Raw genomic sequence first — 27693 nt, forward strand, 5'->3', positions numbered from 1 at the left:
CCAGTATTCCCGGCATCTCAATTAAGACAAGGCAACAGTTAATCTCTTTACCTTTCCATTGGAACCCCTTCACTTGCCATGCTTTTTAGAGTATTTCTTCCTAACTCAGAAAGCGTACAATAATAGATCGAGGTGGGGGGAGGGCACGGTGCGCTCGCTCAGTGTGTAAGTTCAATGTCGAGGGGAGTTGCAGATACTCTCTCAAAAGATTTTCAACAAAGTCTTTTATCGTGGGGCATTTTTCTCTTCATTCCCAACTATGCCATATAGCCTGACACTGTTGGGTGGGAGCGTCCTTCTTGTTTGGTGTTTTGAGACTCGGGTTTGTAGTTTTAGTAGCATCGTCCACTGCTTGAACCCGCTCTCCGTGTCCAGAATACGACCCTCTGCTTCCTCGAGTCTTGTGTTGGTTTTGCACACTTCACTTCTTCGAACTGTTGTGTTTTCTTTTTGGAAGTCTTAATTTCCATAAGTATCGCTCTCAGATCAGTTTTGTCGTCCTTTTTGCTAACAGTAGCCCCAATGCTAGCCATAACGTCACCTTCTTTGTTAGCTTCACTTTCTTCGGTATCCATGTCAGTCATAGTTTTGACTCGTTTCTTGGTTTCCGTCTTGCCATGTTTGTCCTTCACCACAGCCCTGTCCTATTTAGTCACTTTTAGCTGTTTGTCTTTATCTTGTTAGTATTTTTATTTTTCGGGGGCTTTTTGACAAAGAAGAGCCAGCAGCAGTAGTTCTATGCAGCTACCTCCACTGTGTGACCCACAAGTCAGAAGCCACTTGTTAGGTTTTGTATTGTTGATTTCAAGCTACAAACCTATCACCACTCCTTTTGTGAGTTGTTTTACCAAAGTAACACTTTTCATCTGCCATTGATCTCATATTTACTGTAAAACAAATACAAGCTTTAAGCTCTACTTGTGACCCCTAGAGGACGACTTGCCTTTAACTTTAATTCACTACAGCAAAACACACACATACTGCCACTCTCCTAAAGATTCCTAACAATAGAACAAGATAAAAGATTATTAAACAGACACATACAAAACTGAGTTTTCTGCTGGGGACCATGAATGCACATGACTGAATCCCATGGCAATTTCTTCATTAAACTCACTTTTTGACCAGATAATGGGAACAGAATTGGTTGTCTTATGTAGACAATGAACATCAGTACCTATTGTGGCTACATCTAAGGTCTGGATACGTTCATTCTTCTGGTCTTTTCGTCATGCCTTTTTATATCTTCTGCTTTTTTGTATATCACCTGATTCCTTCTTGTGTGTCTTAACTTTCTCATATTATCTTCTATCCTTAATCTCCTGTTGTCTCAAAAGGACATTGACTTACTCATGGCATACAACAAAAGCTATGTTGGGAAGTTTTCGCCTGGGTTCTTCATGCATGTGTGTTTGTAAAAAGAGAAAGGAGGAGAGATGCATGATGGCAGGTGGTAAATACAGTTACCTTATATCTCTTACACACACATATACAGTGGCACAGCCCATATTAAATTACAATCCAGAAGAAGGCTGAACAAGTGTAAGCGGATTACAAATACCTTGAGTGTGCAATATGAGATAAGACCTGCGAGAGTGAGACAGTGAATGCTGTGGTTGCTGAAGGAAAGAAGGGGCCAAAAGAGGGAGACAGAGGGAAAGGAAAAGGTGAAGGATGTGAAAGTGGATGAGTCATTCATAAGACATGTCCCCCTGCCCCCACCTTTTGTATGATGTGATTAGTTAAAAGCCTCCATGCACTCATCGTACTGGTGGAGATGGAAGCAAAGAGGGCTAACATGCATGCCCCATGTGTGTGTGTTTGTCTCAAAATCCATCTCATCAAGCTCTCTTGGTTAAGCCAAAAACTGGTGCTGTCGCTCTCTCGTAATGATACACACACTCACATGTGCACAGAATACACACAGGTGTGTCATAGCCTCACACCTGTGACTGGTTACTCTTAGATATAAGCAATGATTCTAGCTTGTCTTGCTTAATCATTCAGAATTGACTTGCACCAAATGACTATTTATTGGTTCCCAGCCAACATCCCACCAGAAGCCTTTAAAGATGCAACAATAAAGGTTTTTATTGGCCTCTAGTAAAAGTGAATGAGAAAAAGAATGATAGGGTTTGTTGATCGATATCTACGACTCTGTAATTACTTTGTGTTTAAATAAGAGCCATGTAAAAATTTTAGCTTGTAACTGCCCAGAGGAATCATTTAGAATTTATGATCCTTTATCTTGACAGACAAAAAGAACAAGCCAAACATTCCCGAGTCCGAGACACACTCCCTTCCAAAGAGCACAGCGATATTCCTAAGAGATATCTTTTCTGAATACATTGCCCGCTCCTTTTTGAAATTAAAAATGGCATCTTGTACTTTTTTAAGTAATGACGTGGACACTGGAAGTGAAGGGAGCCATCAAGCTGAAGAAGGAGTCCTATCAGTTTTGGTTAACTGGTGGAACTTCATTAGCAGCTGATGGGTACGGCAGGCCAAGCAGAATGCAGCTTGGTGGGTAGCTGAGGCAAAACCTTGGGTGTAGAAAGGAATCAGTGAGGCCATGGACACAGATTTTCAGTGTGTCTCGAGGTGAGCCTTGCAAACCATCAGGAAACTGAGCAACAGAACGGGTGCTTGCAGGAGTGCAGTGTCACTGACCTCAACTGAGGAAAAAAATGGGCAGTTGAAGAAATACTTAGAGGACCTCCTAAGAGAGAAAGCAGAGGACGAGGGTAATGCAGTAGGAACCAGAATCAGCACCTCCAAGTGTGAGGCCTGTAGTTTTCTCTGGTTCCCTCCCCAGTCAGACCAGGAATGACACGTTTGATCGCATGTTCTCCTTAAATTGCTGGCTGTCTCACCGGTGTCCCAAAAAAGATGTGGGCTTTATAAATAATTGGGAAACTTTCTGGGGAAAACCTGGTCTTGTTAGAAAAGACAGCTGCTCCATCCAAAGTGGGATTGATGCCCTTATTTTTAGAAATCTTTTCAAATTTATTAAATCCCCCCAAAACGTGACTATGCAGAGTGCAACAAGGAAGCAGAGTTGCAGTCTTACACGCCTCTCTGCAGCTTCTCTCCTCCTGCTATCCCCCCAAAACCACATCTCCATAGAGACTGTGTCAGCTCCCAAAAAGACAAAAAACAAACTAAAAACCATCAAAAAAAAAAATGGTTTAAACATAAAAAAAGAACAAAGAAAGAACAATACAGTATCCTCAACAGCACCAAAGAGTAAAACAGTCAAATGTGAATTATTAAACATTGGGTGTCTCTCTTTTAGCTACCTATTAGTGCATAAAATAATAATTAATTTTTCAATTGTTAGTTTAAATAATCAACACTGCCAATCTGACCCCTGACTGGAGTAATTGTCAGAATCCTCGAAGCACAGGCCGAGGGGTGTGTATGGCAGCAATCCACTCCACCTATCCGGTTGTTCAGTCTGACGTCACTAGCCGTGTCTGGGCCTAAACTCCGCTGCAGGTCCATATATCAAACGATCACTGTGGCATTACTGAGAGTTGAAAAACTGTCTAAAGTCTTTCATCTTTAATAAAATGATCAGCGTTCTGCTCTACCAGGTGTAACAATTGAGTTTAACATCCAGGCATCCATGAAAACGGAATTTATGACATTTAACAGAGTTAGAAGTTAGCAGGAAGTTAGCTCTCTAGCTTCTATCTAAATACAATATAGCATGTCCTGACTGCGGGGTTTTGGAAACAAATTAAAACGTACAGCTCTGTTATCACTTCCAGCATAAATGAAGACAGAAAACTAAACAGCAGTGATGTTTGTAGGGTTACTGAAGTTTGGCTAGCTGGTATATAATGACGTGCTACGTGACCGCTAGCGACACAGCTATGTTAGCATAATATAAACAAGCTAACTTTTTTTCCACTCGATAAAAGTTAACGTGAGTGTTCTCGGTGGTCAGGAACAAATGTAATCGCATGGCAGGATGCTGTAAAAGGACCAAACTTCAGCCAGGAGAACAACTGAGATAATCCATCCACAATACGAGGTTAGTCATTCATGTACTGCTGCATGGGCTGGGCTGTAGTTACATCCTAAGGTTTTAAAAACTGAGCTTAAATAAATGATTAGCGGTAATAAAAGCCGAGGGAGGTCAACAGTGGTCGCTGACTGTTTTAGGAGCTTTTTGAGATTAAATAGAAGAAAATACAAAACATTAAACATGTTAACAACACAAAAGCCATATTAAACGCAGACTACTTTAGGCCCGGAAGTAGGATTCGTCACGTCATCACTTAACGACCGGATAGACACTGAAAATGTGACGTCATTTCCGGGGTAAAACCGCAAAGGATTGTAGTTACGAGTGGCAAGTGGCACTAGCGCACGCAGGCTTTCACATGAAAACAGTCACACAGCGATAAAAAGAAACACAAAATTGGCAAGAGGCTGTTGTATTACTAACTGCAATAGCCGGTCGCATGACATCCACGGGAAGCCGATGGGTAAAGAGATCGGTTTTTATCGGATTCCGTCGTGGAAGAGAAATTGTTCAAGCCATGTTTCCGAAGTAACAAAGAGCCGACGGATGGCCTGGATTGCAGCCATTCGAAGACCAAATATAACGTCTCAGAACACTCCAGCTCACACGTGAGTCTGCTCCAAGCATTTCCACAAGTCTTCTGTTGTAGTTATTACGTAATTTATCATAACAATATTGTTGATGTAGGTTACAAATAAGTCTTATATTGATTTGAATTGAGTTTGTTGCGCTATGCTGCTTTGTTCACTGTGGCTTTGCGGGCTAATGTTTGTTGTGTTTTGTAGGAAAAGCAGCCTACAAAATGCTGGAAGGCGATCCAGACTGGGCCCCTCTATCAACCTGGGTCATACTGAGTTTAAAGCTGCTACCCCAGCCAGATTTGATCGGTTAAGAGGGAGAGCGATATCGAAACAGCCACGAAACGTCCCGCATATATGTGCCCAAGTGTTGTATCGAAGCAATCAAGTGATGAATAACTGTTTCATTTAGAGATGGACCGATTCGATATTACGTATCGGTATCGGTCCGATACTGACGTAAATTACTGGATCGGATATCGGAGAGAAATAAGAAATGTAATCCGATCCATTAAATATCAAAAAAGCACCTCACAAAACTTGCAACATGGCATAACTCGGCTCATAACCGTAGCACGTGGGAGCAGTGTGGTCACGTGATAGAGCGGCTGTGTGTGTTTGGAGCCTCGCTACCAATCCAGCATTTCATCTCCGAGGAAGTGATCCCAGAGAGAAGCATTCCCACATTAAGCTTAACAACCGATATATGGAGCGACTGCCTCTCTCTCTCTCCTGCTGCTACTTCAATCATGAAACTGATCAATGATCAGCTGATCGGCTTTTCTGTCGCGAGTCCGTCTCTCTTCTTTGTTTTTGGCCCACTTTGCACCAGAAAGAGGAAACCAGCGGCTGAACAACAGCAGCACGTTTAAGCTTGATAATCTGTTGTTAGCATGTATTTAATATTACTTTCTACTCGAGGATCTTTTTCTACAGCTGACGGCTGGTAACTGTGCAGGGGCGGATCTAGCAAAGTTTAGCCAGGGGGGCCGATAGGGCATGAACAGGGAAAAGGGGGCACAAAGACATACTTTTCTTTCTTATTCTCATTTAAAATGGCGAGCTTTTAATAAATAATTATCTGACTCTGACACCCAAAGTTTTAATCTGATGTAAAATGTATAGAAGTCCATTACTGTATATAGTAATTGTTAAGTCTAATATACCCTAGTAAGCTATAGTACTTTTTCCTTTGGGAAGGTACCATCTGTGCAGTCTGCAGTTCTGCTGAAGAAAGATGTTGAATCTATTTAATTATTCTTGAAAAATAATTGATTTCTGTGCATTTTTTTTTCACACTGCATCAAATTAAAGTTGATTACGTTGATTAAGCATCATGAGGTGGAGGGTGGGGGGTGGTTCCCTTTGTTTTGCTGGGAGTTTGCAACCCTATTAGTTAGGTTGCTTAATATTTCTGCTAAGTACTCTTTAAAATACCAGAACAGGAAGGATGGAGCAGGTTTAAGTTTATTAGATTGATCAGTTTTGCTGAACTATGAAATATTTTGGGTGCAGTGTATTTTTTTACATACAGGTATAACAGAATAGCTTTAGTGTTGTTTATTTAAGCTTGAGTATGAACTTATACAAAATGCAGCAATATATATATATATATATATATATATATATATATATATATATATATATATATATATATATATATATATATATAAAGTTTTATAGATTAAAAAACACTATATCGGATTCATATCGGTATCGGCAGATATCCAAATTTATGATATCGGTATCGGTATCAGATATAAAAAAGTGGTATCGTGCCATCTCTAGTTTCAGTATGTTGTTTTGCAATAGTTAAGGTTTTTTTTTGCATTGTTTATTTGTTTTTCACTGAAGCAGCTAATAAAGGAAAATGGATTTTTACAATTTTGCCTCTTTCTTATAAGATTCTATAATAGAATGAAACAATGATGGCAGTTATAAATAAAGACAAATTGAATGAATTACGAAACACTCATTTTATTTCTATTAGATCTGAAAATGTTGTGTAACACTACAACCTGAAAGGACAAACAGATTGTGTTGGCCTGTACAGGAGATAAAGGAAAAAAACAACAGCTGTGAGATGGAATAGTCCAAATCACCAAAGTAAACTGGACCTGGGCTTGTTGCAGGGATCTGAAGTTACTAAACATTTTGTGAGTGTATGCACTCACACTTAGGACCATATAATAATAAATATGTGCGTGATGAAAGTCGGGCAGCACGCTAGCGTCCTTACTCCACTCTGTATGCTCGTATGGGTCTGACACAGGGGTCCCCAATCCCAGTCCACGAGGGCCGGAGTCCTGCAGGTTTTAGATCTCACCCTGGGTCAACACACCTGAATTACATGATTAGCTCATCACCAGGCCTCTGGAGAACTTCAAGACATGTTGAGAAGGTAATTTATCCATTTAAATCAGCTGTGATGGATCAAGGACACATCTAAAACCTGCTGGGACACCGGCCCTCGTGGACTGGGCTTGGGGACCCCGGTCTGACCCTCTCACTCTGATTTTTTCCTCCTACTTTTTTTTGCCTTTTCACCACGTCTGTCTTTGTACGGAGCTGCCGTGTTCTCCTTCATTTTGAACATAACTGTTTTTGGGGCAAATAAAATGCAAGTAGGGATTAAAACTGCAGAATTAATGATTACCGGTGCTGGAAATGCTAGCGCTTGATGCAGTGTTTTGATTTTGCTGCCACTCCTACCCACAATGCAATGTGCGAAAGTCACGTGGTCTGTCGATCTCTATTAATCAACCAAAGACCCAGACAGAGTTTTAATGTATTTGAAAATCTGAATCTTAGCCTTGTCCACACTAGTCCAGACAGATTTGAAAACGGTGTTTTCGTCTGGAAACGCTCCGCGTCCACACTATCGTTTTCATTCGTTTTCACAGTTGTGCGTCCACATTGAAATGGCCGAAAATGCTTACGTTCCAGTCCTGCGCATGCGTGACATGCATGACGACTCGACCTGCCTCATTTCTTTCTGCCGCTTATTTACTTTCCGGTTCTTTGAAACGTTGCGGCAAAATGTCGAGGAAAAGCACCGAGTTTTTCAAATAGACTAACAATGAGGTGGAGTTGTTGCTGCGAGTAACACAAAAGTACAAAGTTGCAAACGCGAGTGAGAATTAAAGAATTTGAAGAAAAGATATCTGGAGCATGTACAGACTGATATTAATCTTAATAGGGCTGTCAGAACTGAGAGCAAACGAAACAACTGCTGTATAATGCCCTCCGCTATCTTAGTTTAATTGGTCACATGACTGCATCACATGACTAAAATGCGTCATCACTGTTTTCAAAAAGGCTCCGGGTTCGCTGTCTACACTGGGACTCGAAAACGGCGTTTTCAAATGTGTCCACTTTGGAGAGCGTTTTCAAAACGCTTCGTTTTCCTTGACCAAAAACGGCGTCTCAGTGTGGACGGGACGCCAAAACGGAGAGAAAAAGATGCGTTTTCAAACACGCATTACTGTGGACGTAGCCTTGTCCACCTTAACTGTAAACCTCAAAATACTGTTTTGTTTTTCGTCGCCCTTGACCTTATACTGTCTGATTTCTCAGACTTTTTATCAGACTTAGTTCTGAGCTCAGATAAAATAATTATTGTGGGTGATTTTAACATCCATGTAGATGCTAAAAATGACAGCCTCAACATGGCATTTAATCTGTTATTAGACTCAATTGGTTTCTCTCAAAATGTAAAAGAACCCACCCACCACTTTAATCACACTCTAGATCTTGTTTTAACATATGGCATAGAAACTGAACATTTAACAGTGTTTCCTGAAAACCCTCTGCTGTCTGATCATTTCCTGATAACATTTACATTTACAATAATTGATTACACAGTGGTGGAGAGTAGACTTTATCACAGTAGATGTCTTTCTGAAAGCGCTGTAACTAAGTTTAAGAATATAATCCACCCACTGTTATCATCTTCAATGCCCTGTACCAACATAGAGCAGAGCAGCTATCTGAACGCTACCCCAACAGAGGTCGATCATCCTGTTAATAGTATTATATGTGAAAAAAAACCTCACTAGAGTCAGAAGTACTTGACTCTCTGGTATAACTCTCAAACTTTTAAGCTGGGGAGGAAATGTTGTAGCACCAATTTAGAAGATCATCATTTAGCCTGAAAAAAGATTATTTCACTCTATAAATATTGCCCTCCATGAATCCTACTATTCGTCACTGATTCAGAATCAGAATCAGAAAGACTTTATTTATCCCCAAGGGGCAATTAACAAGCATAACACTGAAGATAAGGACAACAAGAACAGGCAATAAGAGTGAGATAATAAATACACAGTATATACAGTTTTAAAATTAAAGTGACTGAAAGGTGAATAAATAACTGTAAGCGACTAAAAGTGAACAAAGTGTGTAGAGTGTAGAGTAGTTTATGTTTCTGGTGTGGGAAATGTTCTTATCGGCTGGAGTTAAAAAGCAGAGTGGCTTTGGGGACAAAGGTGGCGCTCCTCCTCTCAGTCCTGCAGGAAATGCAGCAGAGGCGTCGCCCAGAGGGGAGCCATTGAAATGCAGGGTGAAGAATGTGAGAGGGGTCGTTGATGATTTCGGCTGCCTGTCTGAGGGCCTGTTGGCTGAAAACCTGTCAGAGTTCTGACAGGCCAATGATCTTAGAGCACACTGATGCAGTGTGCTGCAGTCTGTTCCTGTATGAAGGCTGAGGGAGTGGAACCAGCAGGTGATGGAGAAGGTCATGATGCTTTCCAGGAAGGCATAGTAAAAAGTCATCATGATGGGGGTGCTGACTCCAAAGCAGTTGAGTTATAAGGAGGTGTAGCCGTTGGTGGCACCTCCTGAGAATCTCCTCTGTGTTGGCAGAGAATTTCAGGAGGTTGTCAAAGATGGTTCGCAGGTATTTGTACTCCTCAGCTACCTCCACTGGCTTCCCGTGGATGGTGGTGGTGACTGAGGCAGCCAGATCCCTCCCTCTGGTTGAAGAAAATAAGAACAACCCCAGGTTTCTCTTCAGCACAGTAGTCAGGCTGACAAACAGTCAGAGCACCGTTGAGCTAACCATCCCTTTAACGTTAACTAGGAATGACTTCATGAATTTCTACATTTATTTAGTCTTCATTCTTACATTGTGCTGTTCTTTATATTATGGCAAAGCTGTCAGTGTGATCAGGGTGAGAAATTATATAGCAGTAGGTGTGGCTCTAAACTGGTTGGTGTGACAGCCAGCCAGACTAGCCTTCCCACTCAACAGGCCTGCACAGAGACACACAGGCACACTCACTCATGTTTGACTAACCAGCCTTTGTTAGTGTCATAATCACATTTAGTAGCAGCCATATGACAGTAGAAATAGCAGCCAAGGAAGACAAGGCAATGTGGGAGTCTGTGAGTTTGAAAGCAACTAAAGATGAAAATAAATAGAAAATAAAGCTGTGTGTGTGTGTGTGTGTGTGTGTGAGAGAGAGAGAGAGAGAGTGTGAAGTTTCTCAGTAAAATCACCCATATGCTGAGGTCAGTCACACTATCGCTAGCTTTCCAGACACTTTTGACAAGTGTGTGTGAGAATGAGAGGGTTGGTGGGTGAATCATTAAATGTGAGGCTAGTTATCCATCTGCAATGAAAAGCATTGCTTCTTTGTATAATCTGAGTCAATTTTCCAAATTAAGTATGTTGAAGAGTTTCTTGCAACTGCAAACCTTTCTTCCCCTTTGGGCCACTGAAGTGTCAGTGTCAGGAAATAACTGTTATAGTAATTATGGTTAGTGTGTGTGCAGCCTCAGAATGGCCGACGCGTTTGCTTAATCTTTAAATTAATTACACCTGAAGAAAAAATGCACAGCTCATATATAATAAACACTTTACTTTCCAATTCCCTCTGCAGTGTATTTAATTATCTCTGTTAGCTCGGGCCCAATTGATGCACTACCATTGCAACAGAGCTGCTGACAAATCACGTAGCTCCAAATGACAGAATTCCTTCAGGTTTATGATGAGAGACGGACTCTTAGTGGTCACCAGGGCTGCATCTACAATAAGTCCATATCAGCACAAACGCTGTCCTAAACAGGGTGTTTTTTACATTTTCCTTTCACTCTGGGTCCATGTTAATAAGAACACATGTACACAACCAAACATCCAAAGCCATATAGATACATAGGAAAAAACAGGAAATGTAATGCCCTTATGAGATGCAGAGGAGAAAGGAAAATGAGAAAGATGAAAAAACGAAGGAGGAACTGCATGGGGCAGGAGACAGAAGGCTACTGGTAATGCCCTAATGATGTAGTGGCTGTCAGAAGATTTGCTTCAGTGGCCAAATGATCCTGTAAGAACAGCACATTTATCGATCCAGCTATTAAATTGCTTCACATACTAATGATTCTGTGTGAAAGGGAGAGAGAGATGAGACAACAATATGAAATAAAAACAGGTGAAATCCTTTAAATGAAAGAAAACGAGGGGACCAAAGGTTCAAAGAGCCTGTATTTACAAAGCTGTGTGCACGGGAGATCTCTCTCTATTTAACCAAGACCCTCTAATACAAATCATATTTGAGTTTTGAGAATACCTCATGTTAGATTTAGTGAAGTTGCACTTAGGAATGTCCTTTGCAGTGATGGAAACATGATTCAGTGTGGGTGTGCTTGCAGTTCTGACATGTCTTTCCCTTAGTACTTCCATTACAGTGTGATAGCTATGAAACCATATCTGAACCTGATCTGTGTGATATTCGATATCAGTTCTCACCTTGAATGTTTTCAACAGCTTTCCACCCCCCCACACTCACACCCCCCCCCCCCCCCCACACACACACACACACACAATCATCTTTATGGTCAAAAATCACAGAGAAATCGTCACATTGTTTCTTTCACCAGCTTTTCCCTTTTGTTTTGCTGATACAGATTTTTTTTCATTTAAAAAGGTATTTTTGGTATATCAGTGTTGAGGTCTATAAGATTACATTACTCACTGCTTTTGTAAACAAAGTCATGTACTACATTACTTATTTACCTACAGTAAACGAAAGCTAATAAACTCTCGTAGCTCCACAAATCTGAAAGCCAAACTGGGGAAATCCAGCCCAAAGATAAGTTAATAAAAAAGTGGGCAGACGTGACCCACGTCTTCAGTGCAATCCCCGACTGCGCATCACTGCTTTTATTATCAATTAGAAATCAAGCTTTGGTGTTCTTGGCTGGGGTTGGCATCTACTCAGCTTTGGCTGGGATTCTTTCTACCAGCATCTTATTCTTACAGATGCTGGTGTCAGCAGCTCCACGTGTTCTGGCCTCGCTGCAGTTTGTCCTCTTCTGTTGTAGACCGCTCTACTTTATTTTCATTTCTTAAACTCTAACCCTGTTTAACTTCAGAATGTTTATGATGTCAGTGTTACGTCTTTTGAAAGAACGTAGTGGTGTCCCCACTATCATCACCTCCAACTCTAGCATAGGAGAGAGGAACAGAGAGTCAGTGACAGAGCACATGAAAGCCGCTGAAGCATCATGCAAACAACTGTTCACCTCAACACAATGCTGTAACTCATAAATGCTGCTTTTTTGGTTCTTTTAACAATGTTTGGAATTTAGGCTGTCAGCATAATAATGCAAGCAAAAGTCAGTTAAATCAGCTGTAGCTGCTATAAACGTGCTTTGCTTGTCTTAAACTCAACATCGATCTTATGATCAATAGGAAATCTGACTGTGCACCTTACTGAATATAATTTTACATAAGTTGTTATAATGATCAGATCAGCACATCCAGTGGAATAAGTGTGTATAACTGCAAAACTTCCTGATGAGTCTCCACTGAGATGAAAAATTAATGTTTTTTAAAGGCCACATGACGTTTGTTAAATTGCTGTTATAAATACATTAAAAGTGAAATATCATCACTTTCTATAATAACAGTTATGCAGACCCAATGCTGTTCAACAACATACTGCAGCACTGATGAGAGGTAAAACTTATCCTATTGTGTCTCATATCCTTTTGAAAATGCTTCTGATGTGAACAATAGTTGGTTAGAACAAAGATGATCATGCTCAGTGTGCTGCTTGTCATTTATAGTTTATGTCTTATATCATATTTCAAGCCGGACTTTGTTGTCTCTGGATGGGGCTCTCAGTCGGCCCTGTTCAGGGTTTTTTTTGGATTTTATGTGTAAGTTTTACTCTTTCATTTCTCCTGCGGAGACAATTTTTAATCAATGAGGAAATCAAAATAGAGCAAGAAATGTTCCAGTGGGGGACTACTGTTAATGAAAAGCAAAATATTTGGAATTCAGCATGTTGTTTCTGCATATAAGTGCTAAAGTAAAGTAGTTTAACCAACACGCGCAGAGTTAGCGTATGAGGTTTGTGCAGAACTGCAGTGAAAGCTTTTCTGTCACCACAAGTAAAAAGGCCATCATCTATCAGAACTCAAGGAAACTGAGAAACATTGCTGGAGAATTTATTAGGTTGAACGTTCCCTCCATCTCCCTCTTTCCATTCCCCTCTGTCTATCTAACTCACTAGTTCCTTCTCCCTCTGCACTTCTGGTAATGGATTCGGCCTAAATGGGTTCTGAGAAACACAAGTGAAGAGGGGGAAAGGATGGAGGAGGAGGAGGTGAGGCAAAGGGAAAGGAGACTTCAAAACTTGTTGCTTGTGATAGCGTTATAATTACTGTTACTGTAAAAGCACTGACACTACATCATCTGTCAGTTGTACAAATAACTCAGTCGTCAGTTGTTACTCTGGATAACTTCATACAATATTTAGTCTTACAATACTGCGATCACAACTGCATACACTGATGACAAAGAATGAAACAACAGCAATGACTGTATATTCTGTATATTTTGAAAGACAAAATAGGATAAAAGGAGCCAGAGCGGAGGAGGGTGTGCAGAGCAGTGGTGTATGGTTAATGATTTAATGTTAGCCACTCCATGGAATCAAGTCTTCTCCATGTTAGTGGCGCCAAAGTTAAACCCTCTAGTCAGTTAGTCTGTTATTCATTGATTTCTCTGGTCAGCACTAGATTGTTATTGAATATGACTGGCACCAGCATCTTGTGTGTCTGTGTGTGTGTCTGTGTGTGAAGGGTGTGCATCTCGAGAACTCGAGTACATTTCCGCTTCGGCTGAAAAACACATTTTTCTGTATGCATGTGATTCTCCACAGCCATCTGTGCGCGCACAGACACACAGACACACACACACACACACACACACACACACACACACACACACACACACACACACACACACACACACACACACACACACACCTTTGATAATCCAAGAGTGAAGGCAATAAGCCTAAAACACAGCAAGCGCATTCACTGCCACTTTAAAATGATCACAACGATACATTATTTATTCCTGAAGGCTGTTTAAATACACAACAGCATCTGCACACAAACAAAATCAACAGTAATATCTGTGTCTAAATACTGCATCGAGCATGAGAACACCGACTCTAACTGCATCCTGGTGAGTGTGCACGGGTAATCTTTCTAGTTACATATGCACTTTAGTTATTGCTGCTATCTGTCTTCTCCAGCAGTCAGATCTGATGTCTCCTGCTATAGCATCACACTATATGCTCTGTAATATATGATAATATATGTGTCTGCGATTCAACAAACTATTCCATATACACTACGTGTGAGTAAATAAGTCTTGAGCACACGGACGCAGCATTAGGACTACCTGATGTATAGTTTAATAAGCGCACAAAATAAATATTTTATGAAATACATATTCTAAACAGCACATTATCACAGCACTGCACAACACTACAGATTTACATTTCATCTGCTTTTCAGCTGGACAGTTTTGGAAACGTTCAGTCTAAAGCTCTGTTACACTTTCCACTGATTACTTGTTGCTAGGAGATTTTTACCTATTTTCCCCCCAATAGATTCACACTTCACACCTTGAAAGCAATGAGTCAGAAAGAAAGTAGCCAGTTTGCCAAATTGCTTATTTGTAAAGTAATAGCATTAGCACTTCTGCACTTCTTTATTAGGCTTTGTTCTGTGTAAAAATACAAACTAGCACAGATACTACGGCACTGCTTCACAAATCATTTAGATCCAATTTATTTAGAACTTTCTTTAAAAAGAAAAAGAACTCTAGAAACAGAATTGCTTCTGTGAGCGAGTCCCCGTTTAAAGTTTCATTTTACATAAAGGTGACAGGACTTTTACCTCATCCATTTGTGTTCAAGAAGTAACTATAATAATGATAACAAAGCAATCAGAATTTTTGGCAGGTTTCTTAAAATTTAAAAAGTGAGTCTCCTCCAAATGTCTTTTCTCTCTAAGACTGAGCAACACAATCAGCATTTTGGAGGCTTCATCTGTACCTTATGTTTTGGTCATTAGATGTCATTGCCATAGATGGGAGTGGGTAAATCAAGGCATCAACTAATGTTTGGAAAAGCAAAACAAAAACAAAAAGAAGTTTCACATACATACAGCAATTAAAATGACAGAAATAGATCAAATAAAGTCTGAAGTTTAAATATAGAGTCCACGGCCCACAGTCAAAGTCACCTTTTTTCTTCAGCCTGGCTCTACGTACAGCCAACACTGATCAGCACTCATCACCTCAGAGATCTAGATCTTATGCATGGTAGTAGCTCACTGAAAATGGAGGCAGCTGACTGTAGAGGGCTCCGAAAGTGGTCACCAAATATTTAAATAAAACCCTAAATTTTATGAGGAGCTTTTGTAAGAAATCTCTGTCAGACGAGACCATTTATGGACCTGGTTAGAAGCCTCGCAGCAGCATTCTGGACCGTTTGCAGGCGATCCAGGGACAGTTTGCTTAGGCAGAGGAATAAGGAATTGCAATAATCGAGGCAGGATGAAAAAAGGTTCTATACATACTAGAGATGGCACGATACCACTTTTTTATGTCCGATACCGATACCGATATCATAAATTTGGATATCTGCCGATACCGATATGAATCCGATATAGTGTTTTTTAATCAACAAAGCTGTTTTTTAAATATCTTGCTGCATTTTGTATAAGTTCATACTCAAGTTTAAAACAACAACTACACTAAAGCTATTCTGTTATACCTGTATACAAAAAAAAATATTTCATAGTTCAGCAATACTGATCAATCTAATAAACTTAAACCTACACCATCCTCCCTATTCTGGTATTTTAAAGAGTACTTAGCGTAAATATTAAGCAACCTAACTAATAGGGTTCCAACTCCCAGCAACAACAAAAATAAATAAATAAAAAATAGGGAACCACCCCTCACGCTCCACCTCATGATGCTTAATCAACGTAATCAACTTTAATTTGATGCAGTGTGAAAAAAAATGCACAGAAATCAATTATTTTTCAAGAAATATTAAATAGATTCAACATCTTTCTTCAACAGAACTGCAGACTGCACAGATGGTACCTTCCCAAAGGAAAAAGTACTACAGCTTACTAGGGTATATTAGACTTAACAGTTACTATATACAGTAATGGACTTCCATATATTTTACATCAGATTAAAACTTTGGGTGTCAGATTCAGATAATTATTTATTAAAAGCTCGACATTTTAAATGAGAATAAGAAAGAAAAGTATGTCTTTGTGCCCCCTTTTCCCTGTTCATGCCCTATCGGCCCCCCTGGCTAAACTTTGCTAGATCCGCCCCTGCACAGTTACCAGCGTCAGCTACGTAGAAAAAGATCCTCGAGTAGAAAGTAATATTAAATAAATTCTAACAACAGCTGATCAAGCTTAAACGTGCTGCTGTTGTTCAGCCGCTGGTTTCCTCTTTCTGGTGCAAAGTGAGCCAAAAACAAACAAGAGAGACGGACTCCCGACAGAAAAGCCGATCAGCTGATCATTGATCAGTTTCATGACTGGAGTAGCAGCAAGAGAGAGAGAGAGGGAGGGAGAGAGAGGCAGTCGCTCCATATATCGGTTGTTAAGCTTAATGTGGGAATGCTTTACAAACATTCAGAGATGAACTTACACACTTGCTTCTCTCTGGGATCACTTCCTCGGAGTTTGGCAGCGAGGCTCCAAACACACACAGCCGCTCTATCACGTGACCACACTGCTCCCACGTGCTACGGTTATGAGCCGAGTTACGTCGTGTCGCAAGTTTTGTGAGGTGCTTTTTTGATATTTAATGGATCGGATTACATTTCTTATTTCTCTCCGATATCCGATCCAGTAATTTACGTCAGTATCGGACCGATACCGATACGTAATATCGGATCGGTCCATCTCTAATACACAGCGATGGTAAAAGGAAAGTGTTGAAATCAGAAGCTGTGCGGCAGGCTGAGATGTTGAATAAAGGGAAGGTGTGAACACAGATAACTGGTGAAAGTTGGGCAGGTTGCTGTATGAGCGACTGTAAGGACACAACGGTTTGAAAACGGCACCTTTATTATGTTTCCTTTTCAACACGACTGACATGAACAGGGACATGAGTCCCATGTTGTGTACAGCCTCAATAATGAGTCATTTGTGCAAAATAATTATTATTGCCTTCTGAAAAACATCGGCTACTCTGAAGTAATGTTTTGAGCAGTTTATAAAGTATTCTTTATATCTTACTGTGTTTATGAGTTTGTGTTGCCCTTAAAGCTTTGATGGGTGCTGCAGCTGTCTGTGAGTGTCTCTATAACAGTTTAGGTTACAGTGTTAAGCAGCTTAGAGATGCCAAATGGATTAAGTGTTTTGTTCATACATAGTAAAGTAATCTGGTTAGCAAAGATGATACATTCCTCCTCCTCTATCTGCCCACACTCCTTTCTTTTTCCTCCATATTTCCACATTTCTTTCCTTTCATCCCTTTCAGTTAAACACACACATACATCTGCAGAGAGCAGTCTTATAGAAAGTGGTCTGGAGAGGTCAGCTTATATATTTTATGCCCATCCATGATACAAAAAAATTCCATTTGCAGTAGGGTAGTGTCTTTTTTTCTTTTTTTAGCAGCTGCGGTGCTTCTGTGATTGTTTTTAATGCAACATTTTTTCTACTTATTCAAAATAAACATGAATTGTATAAGTTCAGTATGTCTGTGTATGTGAGAACAGCACCTGTAAGTATGTTCAGGATGAAAATCTTCCTTTTTCTGTCCCTGCAGCTCAGATCACCAAGTATCAAGTAGCTGGGCCCTCGTGGGTCCGGACACAATAAGTGTTTATATCTGCCAATGTGCGTGTGCATGTTTGCAAGTGTGTCCTTTGCCAGCCAGACAGCTCTGCTCTAATATTTTCTTGGGTAATATTACCGACAATGCAGACAGGCTTCTCACTTTCCCTTTTGTGTCTTTATTCTCCACTTTCTGTGCTCCTGTTTTGAACTCTGAAATCTCGCCTCTCATCATTTTCTGTTTTTCTCACATCTTTGTTTTTTTTTCCATCTTACTACAACAAAGGTTGCAACAGAGCCAGAAGCCTTACTGTCCACACACACACACACACACACACACACACACACACACACACACACACACACACACACACACACACACACAGTAACCTGCAACAGTATCAATGGATGTATTAAACCGCAGTGACACTAACTTTCCTCCTATACGAACCTTCTAAAGAGGGACAGAATTAAGCGTAACATGTTTTGTGATTGCAAATCCTTTAGGTTCAGACTTCATGTCTGTTGTTCTACACTAGAATTATGTTAAAGTTTCAACAATTTATTCACTCAACCAAATCAGTTCATTTTCTTTGGGTGAAATGACGTGATGAAAGTCCATCCCTTCATCTTGTTCGGCTTATCTGTTTCAGTGCCTTGGCTTTGGCTGAGCGTATCCTGTCACAGGGTGAAAGGCAGAGTACATCCTGTACAGGTCACTGAACCACTGCAGGACTAACACAAACAGACAGCTGCTCATGCTCACAGTCACACCTATGGCCACTTTAAACTCTCCAATTAACTTAAAGCCATGGATGTGTTGGAATGTGATGGGAAGTCAGAGTACCTGGAGAGTACACAACAAGGCCCCAGCCACCTCTTAGATTCAAACTCAGCACCTGTAAGGCAACAGTGCGAACTATTTCTTTAAAATAGTAATTAAAACATATCAAATACTTAAACTGAGATAATTATAAAAATCAGTTTGCAGCATGTCTCAGAAGCAACAGTTGCCTTTGAAAATTGAATAGATTCTCACCAGGCAGCCTTGACTTGCCAGATATACGTACATTTAACTGGCAGGGCTTTTTGGTTTTGCCCCCCGCTCGACCACCATGCGGGACACTTCCTGGGAGTGTGCACAATAATCTTGGATATCACTTTAAATGTCAGAGAACTAAGTTTCTCAAATCCATGTTTGTGCTGTTTTGTCTTAAACAACTTAATGGTTGCAATTAATAGATTTTTACATAAACCCCAAATATCAGAATTAGGTAAAGTAACATGTTTGGAAATTGTTATCAATGCTTTTATTTACAACTTATGATCCTTTAATAACAATAGCTGATAGTTTTAGATTGCTTTTTGTAATTACTGAAAGAGGTCTACTATTGCATTACATGAACAGATAAATGACTATCATTGACCAAACTGTGAAATAAAGTTCTATACGTTTATATACATTTCTGTCTAAATAGTGTAGCAGCTGGTGCTAGAACCATCTGTGCTCGTCTCTACTGAGACTGAAGAAGGCAAACATGTGCTGCATGACATTCAGCAGCCCAGGTTTGAGTCTGACCTGAGGCCCCTTGCTACACGCCTTCCCCTGCAATCTCTCCCTGCTTTCCTGTCGACTCTCCATTACGGCAGCATCCAATAAAAGGCAAAAGGCCCCAAAAGAGATTTTAAAAAGTAAAAGTGCAACTGGATTTCTTGTAGCATTTTAACAGTATAACGTTACTTTCAAGTTGGCCCACGAAGATGTCTAACCCATCAGCTACACAACAGTTGAATCAGAAAGACCGAGCTAACTGTTGTGACTTGTTGTTTCTAAGTGTGACAGAGATGAATAAGAACTGTTACTTGAGCACAAAGCAGGACATGATATCAAAAATGGAGCGAACAGTTGATCTCCTACCATTGTCGCTGTCCGATTTGTTCTCGTGCTCAGTGTCAGTTAGAGTCAGCACTGAGTTGGAGCGGCTCGACAGGCAGGAACTCCTCCCGGATGATTTACCCAGACCTCCGCGGCCCCACAGATGCATAGCATGCTCTGGGGACATGACTGCCTGACTATCAGTGTCTAGCTCCTGAGCTGTACCAACTGAGAAACCACGGTGGGGTGGAGGCATTTCAGGGCAGAAAGGCAGGCCGCGACGAGACGGTGGCTCACAGATCCCCAGCTGACGAAGACTGAAGTGTTGACCTGAAACAGATGGCCGTGTTCAAATCATTTAGAAATCATTAGATCATCGCAAATGACTATAGATCTAATACACAGAGATGGTGTGACTATGGCATAAAATATACACTATATTGCCAGTGTACACTCACCCATCCAAATCATTGAATTCAGGTGTTCCAATCACTTCCATGGCCACAGGTGTATAAATTTAAGCACCTAGGCATGCAGACTGCTTCTACAAACGATTGAGAAGAACAGTAACTCAGCCACAAAGTGGTAGGCCATGTTAAATCGCAGACCGGGGTGCTGGGTATGCAGAGGTCACCAACTTTCTGCAGAGTCAGTTGCTACAGACCTCCAAACCTGATGTGGCCTTCAGATTAATTCAGGAACAGTGTCTCTTTATTAATCTCTGTCTCTCTTCCACAGCATGTCTTCATCCTGTCTTCCTTCTCTCTCCCCAACCAATCACAGCAGATGGCCCCGCCCCTCCCTGAGCCTGGTTCTGTTGGAGGTTTCTTCCTGTTAAAAGGGAGTTTTTCCTTCCCACTGTCGCCAAAGTGCTTGCTCATAGGGGGTCATATGATTGTTGGGTTTTCTCTGTATGTGTTATTGTAGGGTCTACCTTACAATATAAAGCGCCTTGAGGCGACTTGTTGTGATTTGGTGCTGTATAAATAAAACTGAATTGAATAGAAAACTTCATCGAATTTGAGTTTATGACCAAGCAGCTGCAGTCAAGCCTCATATCACCAAGGACAACGCAAAGCATTGGATGAAGTGATCTAAAGCAGACTTCCAGTAGACTCGAGAGCAGTGGGGATCTGATCTCCGGGGTGACAAATCGTGTTTCTTTGTATGGCAATATGATGGCATCTGAGTTTGGCGACTGCCAGGAGAATGTTACTTCGCTGTCCAGTGTTATATTTGTTGGTGAGGGGATATGGTGTGGAGTTGTTTTTCAGAGCTGGGCTTGGCCCCTTAGTTCAACTAAAGCAAATCTTAATATTCAGCATAACAAGATACAATTTCAAGCTCCCAGCTATGTGGGAACAGTTTGGGGGTGGCCCCTTCCTCTTCCTACAGCACTGTGCACCAATGCACAAGGACAGAGTCCTGACCTCAACCTGACAAACACCTTCGGGATAAACTGGAAATATAGACTGAGATCCAGGGGCTCTCGGCCAACATCATTGTCAGATGTTGCAAATGGTCAAAAAATTCCCCCAAACTCACTCCTAAACCTTGTGGAAACCCTTGATCTGAAGCTATTATAGCTGCAAAGGGTGGGCTGACATCACATTAAACCCTATGGATTAAGAACGGGATCTCACTCAAGTTCATATATGTGTGAAGGCAGACGAGTGATTAATTTTGGCAATACAGTGTATATACAGCAGGTGGAAGACAGCTATGGAAAAATAGTCAAACAAGTCTGTGACAAAGCAATTCTTATGAGACTGAATGAATAACTCAGAAGACAAACCAGACAAAAGGTGCCTCAAATCCAGTTAGACGTTGAGAATATAAGTGCTTTAAGTCTCATGTATGGTGGTGCAGCTCACAGTGACATGTACATGTTTAATATAATCAATATGAAGCTGTGCTTTAGTTTTGTACACAGTTTGTTCAGATGTAAATTAGAGAGTTAAAGATCAATTTTACTGCTAATTAAATGACAACCTTTACTCATTATTAGTGTTATTACAGTAAAAGCAGTAAGTGAAAAATAATAATAAATAATTATATGATAATAGTAAACATTATTGATTTTAACAGCTCAACAGCTTTTTAAACAGTGAATAGCATTAAAAAACATTTACCGTTTGTACCGACACTTTCCCAACTCACTGTAGTCAAATTTGGAAGGTTTCTAAATAACAAGCTAAGTATGTGTGCGGGAGGTGGAGCGGTCTAAAAAGAAGGACAGGAGCCTGATATAAAATAAAACAACGAGAATGTATTCAGGGCAGCCAATAACCCAGAATCATCTTGATGCACGCTCAATCATCCAGGTAAGAACATCTCCAAAAGCTGGTTCTGTTCATCTGGATATTTTCAGTGGGAGAAACGTTTCGTCATCTTCAGTCTCAGCTGACTGCAGGCTTCAATCTTATAAACAGGACATTTGCATGATGACTGAAACCAGCCCACTGAAGGAACAATGGGCTGGGAGCTCAGTTCCTTAGTCTTAATTATGCAAATTCTCATGACCATTGATCAGCAACCACTGATCAATACCCACTGATCAATGGCCATTCACAGATGGTACTCATGGCGAAAGTGACGAAACGTTTCTCCCACAAAACGCTACGTCCAGAATCAACTTTTGGAGAAACCCAGAATCATGTTTACGCTGAGTGTCTGATGATCCTAGCTTTCCTGTCAGAGCCTGAGCTTTAACAGGTAACAAAGGCAGTGACGAGCAATAACGTTTCTATGCTAGAATCACTGCAGTTGCCTTGAAGTCTGTTTGGGCTGGTTGTCATCTTGGTTTGTCAGGTGTGTGCTCATACATAAAAAAGATTGCATGTATTTCCTCAGTAAGACAGGGATCTGTGTTGGTGTGTGAGTGTAGCCTCAGGTTTATTTATAACTGATGTGTTTCAGGGCATTTTACAGAATAACAAAGTAACGTACGTATTGTCGAAATTACTTTCTATGATGAGTAATTAAGTGAGGTACTGCATTACTTTTAAGAAAGGTAATGAGTAACATGTAATACATTACTTTTTCTCAATAATGACTGTAACATGGGAATAAAGTAGTCTAAGTAAAGTCTGCGTTTTTTTCCCTCCTGTACTCTTGTTTAAAAATCTGCTATAATTTAAAAATAGATACAATACAACAGAATGAAGACGCTAAATAGTAAGTAAAAGTAAATAAATAAAATTCAATTTTCTATTTCAAATGCTGTTTCTTTGATATCTGTATTTCATATGATTTAATTACATTTAATTGGAAATGAGGAGTAACTGGAATTGAGCTCAAATCGTTTTCAAATAACAGGATAATCCTTAAAAACATATTTAAAATCTAAGTGTGTGCTTCATTTTCAATCAGCAGATATAAAACCATTCTATGATTAACAGCACAGCAAGAGAGAAGCCGTGGTGCTGTTCAAATTCATGTGACATGAATTCATCCTCTCCACTTTAAATAGCTGCAAATATACAGGTGATAGGATAACTGACTAATTTTCTATTATATGTTCAATAACGTATACTGTTGTAAGTGGACTTGGAGAAAAATGGGTTTAGTCTTTTGTTGATTTTTATTCATTTTACTGTGTGATTTTTCTCTTTTCTCACTTTTTCACTTTCATTGGGCGATTATAGCCTTCAGACTTATTATCATATGCTTCCATCCTCTTTCTGGACTCCTGTCATATATACTTTTAATGTTAGGTTATGCAGATTTTATGCATACAATTCTAGGTTGTTTAAATTTCATTTATATGTACTTTAATGTCTCTACATTGTAATCATATTTTTAAAGAAAGACAATTCATATTTCTAAAGTAACTGATGGAAATATCTTTTTTACAGTAGTTTTGTTGGTCTTAGTGCACACATACAAATAGATGGGGATAGCATTGCTGTCTGTGCACTTTTGTAGACTCTCACCTTGTCTGTTAAAATCATCCTTTTCATGGTGAACCATGTCCTTGTGTCCCTTGGTTGTTCCGTACAGTAACCTGTCAAAAGCCAAGGGCAAAAAGGATAAAGGAAGGTGCTGCACACACGCTGTAGACTTTTGATGATCCATGTTCGGAACTATACAACTACCACATCATCATTATACCATCATCAAAAATACAGGAAACAAACTACACTCTGCTTTTTTATGAATGTTATGTAACTAAATGTATCAAAGTGAAAAACAGACAAAGTGCAAATTCTTATGATGAAAAAACTGATACTAGTAAATAGGGCTGGGCGATATGGCCTAAAATCCATATCGTGATATAATTTGAAGCACGTGCGGTAACGATATATATCTCGATATATTCTTTTCTTCTGTATAATGTATTTTCCACACTATAAGGACTTGAAATCCTTTGATTTTCTCAAAAATCGAGAGTGTGCCTCATGTATGAATTCTGGTTGTGCTTACTGACCTCGAACCAATTTTGGCTGCAGAAATCTGTTAAAAATGTTTTAGTACAACTTTGGTAAGCCGCACTGCTTGATGGATTGTCAGAGCATTACGGCTGCCGTAGTGAGGAGCTTCACGGAGTAATCTGGGTCCAAAACTCCGTCAGCTTCAGGTCCCAAAGTCAAAGGAACACTGAGAGTTAAAAACAGTCTAAAGTCTTTCATCTTTAATAAAATCATCAGCGTTGCTGCTTTACCAGGTGTAACAATTAAGTTTAACATCCAGGCATCCATGAAAACAGAATTTAAATTTAACGGAGTTACAAGTTAACAGGAAGTTAGCTCGCTAGTTTCCACCTAAACATGATATAGCATGTTCTGACTGAGAGATTTTTGAAACTAATTCAAACGTACAGCTCTGCTACCACTTCCAACATAAATGAAGACAGAAAACTAACCAGCAGTGGCGTTTGCAGGGTTACTGAAGTTGGGCTAGCTGGTATATAATGTTGTGCTACGTGATTGCTAGCGACACAGCTATGTTAGCATAACATTAGCACAGTGAAGCTGGAGGATGAACGCCAACTTTTTTTCCACTCGATAAAAGTTAACGTGAGGGATTCTGGTGGTCAGGGACAAATGCAATCGCATAGCAGGATGCTGTACACGGGCCAACCTTCAGTCAGGAGAACAACTGAGATTATTCATCCACAATACGAGGTTAGTTATTAATATACTGCAACAACATGGGAACAGAGCAGCTGCGAGAGAATTCAACATTAATGAATCGATGTTACGGAAGTGGAGGAAGCGCAGTTTTTGGCTTTCCCCATATTTCAAAAGTGCTTCATCTCTTTGCTGTGACTGTTGCCCGCCATAATTTACAGATGATAATGGTTTTAGCCGCTGCGATGCTTTCAACCAAAACAGGCGCAGCTTGATGACATTATCAACATGCGCTATCGTGATAGAGCGGTATAATCAAAATCTCTATCGTTGGCCAAATTTATATCGTTTCTATCGTATATCGTTTATATCGCCCACCCCTACTAGTAAATTAACCTACATATATTTACTGGAATTATACAAAACAGCATTAAGTAATGATTACTGTAAGATGATTAAATAAATGTCTATACTAAGAACATTGTATTTGAATGTCTTTATGCATGCTGAGTCATTGAGGTAAGAAAATCCCAGAAAGTTGATTCTGTTCATGTGGACAGTGAGACACGTTTCACAACTACAACCACAATTTACTGGTCACGTTAACTTGGTGGACAAATACATTAATTTCACTAGAAGAATATGAAAAATGACAGGCTAGCCTTCTTAGACTGAGATTTCCTTGAGTAATGGGGGACATTTAAAGTCGATGTGCACCGTAAACAACATCCGAGATCTCAGGAGAGCACAGTCCCACGAACAGCTAAGATACTGCGAGGGCCCTCAAGCTCCCAGGCCTCTGGTAGAGGACCTGAGCTTGAAGGACAGACGGGAGGGGTGAGAGGGGAATTTTTTTAATAATATAGTCTCATCATCCACTGGACACAAATATCATCAAAATGACCCAACACAGAGCGAACACCATCACCACAGACACAATGGCTAGGGAAGAAGAAGAGCATCATATCAAAAAAGGCCCTGACTCCCTCTGTGACCATTCATCGATGGTCAAGGCTGACCTCATGGTCCGTTCTTGTCAGTGGTGCTAGTTTCGGTCATAATGCAAATGTTCTGCTTATAAGGTTGGGAAAAGCGGCAGCTGGCCAAGACTGAGGAAGGTCTACGTCAACCTAAGTCTTTTTAAGTAGAGATAAACTTTGCTTATAAATTCCCATATATGTAGGTTTATTCAATAGAGTATAATTAATACGGTAGATTTTCAGCCAGCTGTTTACAAAGGTGAATTACACAGAGGAAAAAATAGAGATACTCACATACAGAAAAGAAATTCTAATCACGGCAGTTTGTGTTTTTGACATTTTTGACACAGTTCTGATATTGCTCAACAAAACAGAAGATAATATGCGTGTCATCTATTTTCTAACCTGGTCTGGTCTTGGTGCTGGTCAAAAGCCTTCAGTGTTTCACTGGAGGAATAGGACTTCTGGGTGGGGACCCGGAGTCCCTGGGAACCAATAGCACAGCCTTCACTGTCCCCTGATAAACATAAAATAGACAGATTAAAAAGTCTTTATGTAGATGCAGCTCAAGCCATAATCCATCACTATGTACAGTTAAAGTAGAGCATCAAAATCAACTCTGAACGAGAAGGGTGCAAATGTCTGCCAGGCCCAACACACTTTTCAGTTTTACTTGCTTAAAATGTTGGTAGTTTAACCTCCTAAGACCTGAACTCTTCCACGACATGCATTTTTAAGTTCTCTTTGGTATTTGGGCTGATTGGGACCCGATGAATGTAAAAATAAAGAATTACCAGATGGTTTGTTTTTTTTTTACCTAATTTTTGTTTCTAAGAAAAATGAGAGCCACATATGAGGATATTTATTTAAAATTTCAATAGAACAGTAGCAGTATAATGTCCTCGTGAGTGGATATCGGGCCTTTGTAGTGCTAAATTGAGTATTTGGTCTAAATAACCCAAAATGTGATGTCCACATATGTGGACACCAGGTCCAGGAGGTTAATTTACAACAGCAAATATTTTGACTTCCAACAAATAATTTCATTGAGGAAGGATACAATAATATAATCAATAACCATCAATGAGACACTTTCATTTTTATCAGCACAAGTTACAAACAGTGCCAACTAAGGTGCTGAAAACGAATGCTCAATGGCTTGAAGATGAGCTGTGAAGCTGTAGTTTACTTGCTTTACTAATTACTTCCGTCTCCTCATGTCCTACACAGAGAACTTCTGCTGTTTTCTACCTACATGTCCCTAGGCTTTAAATACACACTGCAAGGGCTAATGAGAAATGACACAGAACTAAAGAACTAAACCAACCTTGACTAAAAGAGGGTAACCAGATAGGTAAATAGGTTAAGCACAATACACAAGTGATAACAAAATAAAACAAGAAGTGAGATGCAAAAACTAGCAGATAAACACCGGCAGAACTGAGCTAAGTATAGGGGAATTCCCAGAGACAGGAATGCTGTGAAAAAACTGAGGGAATAAACACCAAGGCAAACCTTTAAACAATAAGCAACCTAAGAATTAAACCTAAGTTATTAAGTGATTCTTGGCATAAACTGAACTGAACTGTTGATATTATTTTATGTTACACGTTTATGTTAAACTATTATAACATAATAGCTTCAAAGAAAATTTCAGGATTACTGACAGTAGTAGTAAGCTCTCCACCAATCATTTCACCATAATTTAGCTTCTTCTTTAATCGAAAAAAGACACAAAACAAATAATGAAACCAGGTTGCATTTACTGGATTTACTGAGGAGGGTAAGTCACTGCAGACTACGTGATTTTTATGTTGTGTCTGTTCCATTAATAACTAACAGAAAGAAGTTTTGGTCTCAAAACGCTTAGAAAGCATCAACTTATAAAATTAAATTAAAAAAAAGAATAAAATGTCCTTGATAACAACTACATTAAAATAGCTTCTCTTTTTATTGAATAAATCCAATCATATTATAATATAAACAAAATTATTCACACATACGAGGGACAGAAAAGTGTACGGTCAAATCA

The 27693-nt window shown here is 39.9% G+C and overlaps 1 protein-coding gene across 1 annotated transcript in view; it reads right to left on the reverse strand.

The window, feature by feature from the left end:
* Nucleotides 1-9055: 9055 nt before the first annotated feature.
* The window catches only part of LOC146629894 (teneurin-3-like), a 31431-nt gene continuing 12793 nt past the window's right edge, over nucleotides 9056-27693 (reverse strand). The window contains exons 3-7 of the mRNA XM_085355360.1: nucleotides 26067-26178; nucleotides 23545-23615; nucleotides 19597-19939; nucleotides 9447-9584; nucleotides 9056-9119 (exon numbers count right to left, since the gene is read on the reverse strand). Of these exons, the coding sequence (XP_085211486.1) occupies nucleotides 9056-9119; nucleotides 9447-9584; nucleotides 19597-19939; nucleotides 23545-23615; nucleotides 26067-26178 (728 nt within the window). The remainder of the gene's footprint in view (nucleotides 9120-9446; nucleotides 9585-19596; nucleotides 19940-23544; nucleotides 23616-26066; nucleotides 26179-27693) is intronic.

The sequence above is a fragment of the Diplotaxodon limnothrissa genome, linkage group LG6 (genome assembly GCF_057381915.1).
Source record: "Diplotaxodon limnothrissa isolate DT_005_m linkage group LG6, D_limnothrissa_male_GT1.1, whole genome shotgun sequence".
Classification (NCBI taxonomy): domain Eukaryota; kingdom Metazoa; phylum Chordata; class Actinopteri; order Cichliformes; family Cichlidae; genus Diplotaxodon; species Diplotaxodon limnothrissa.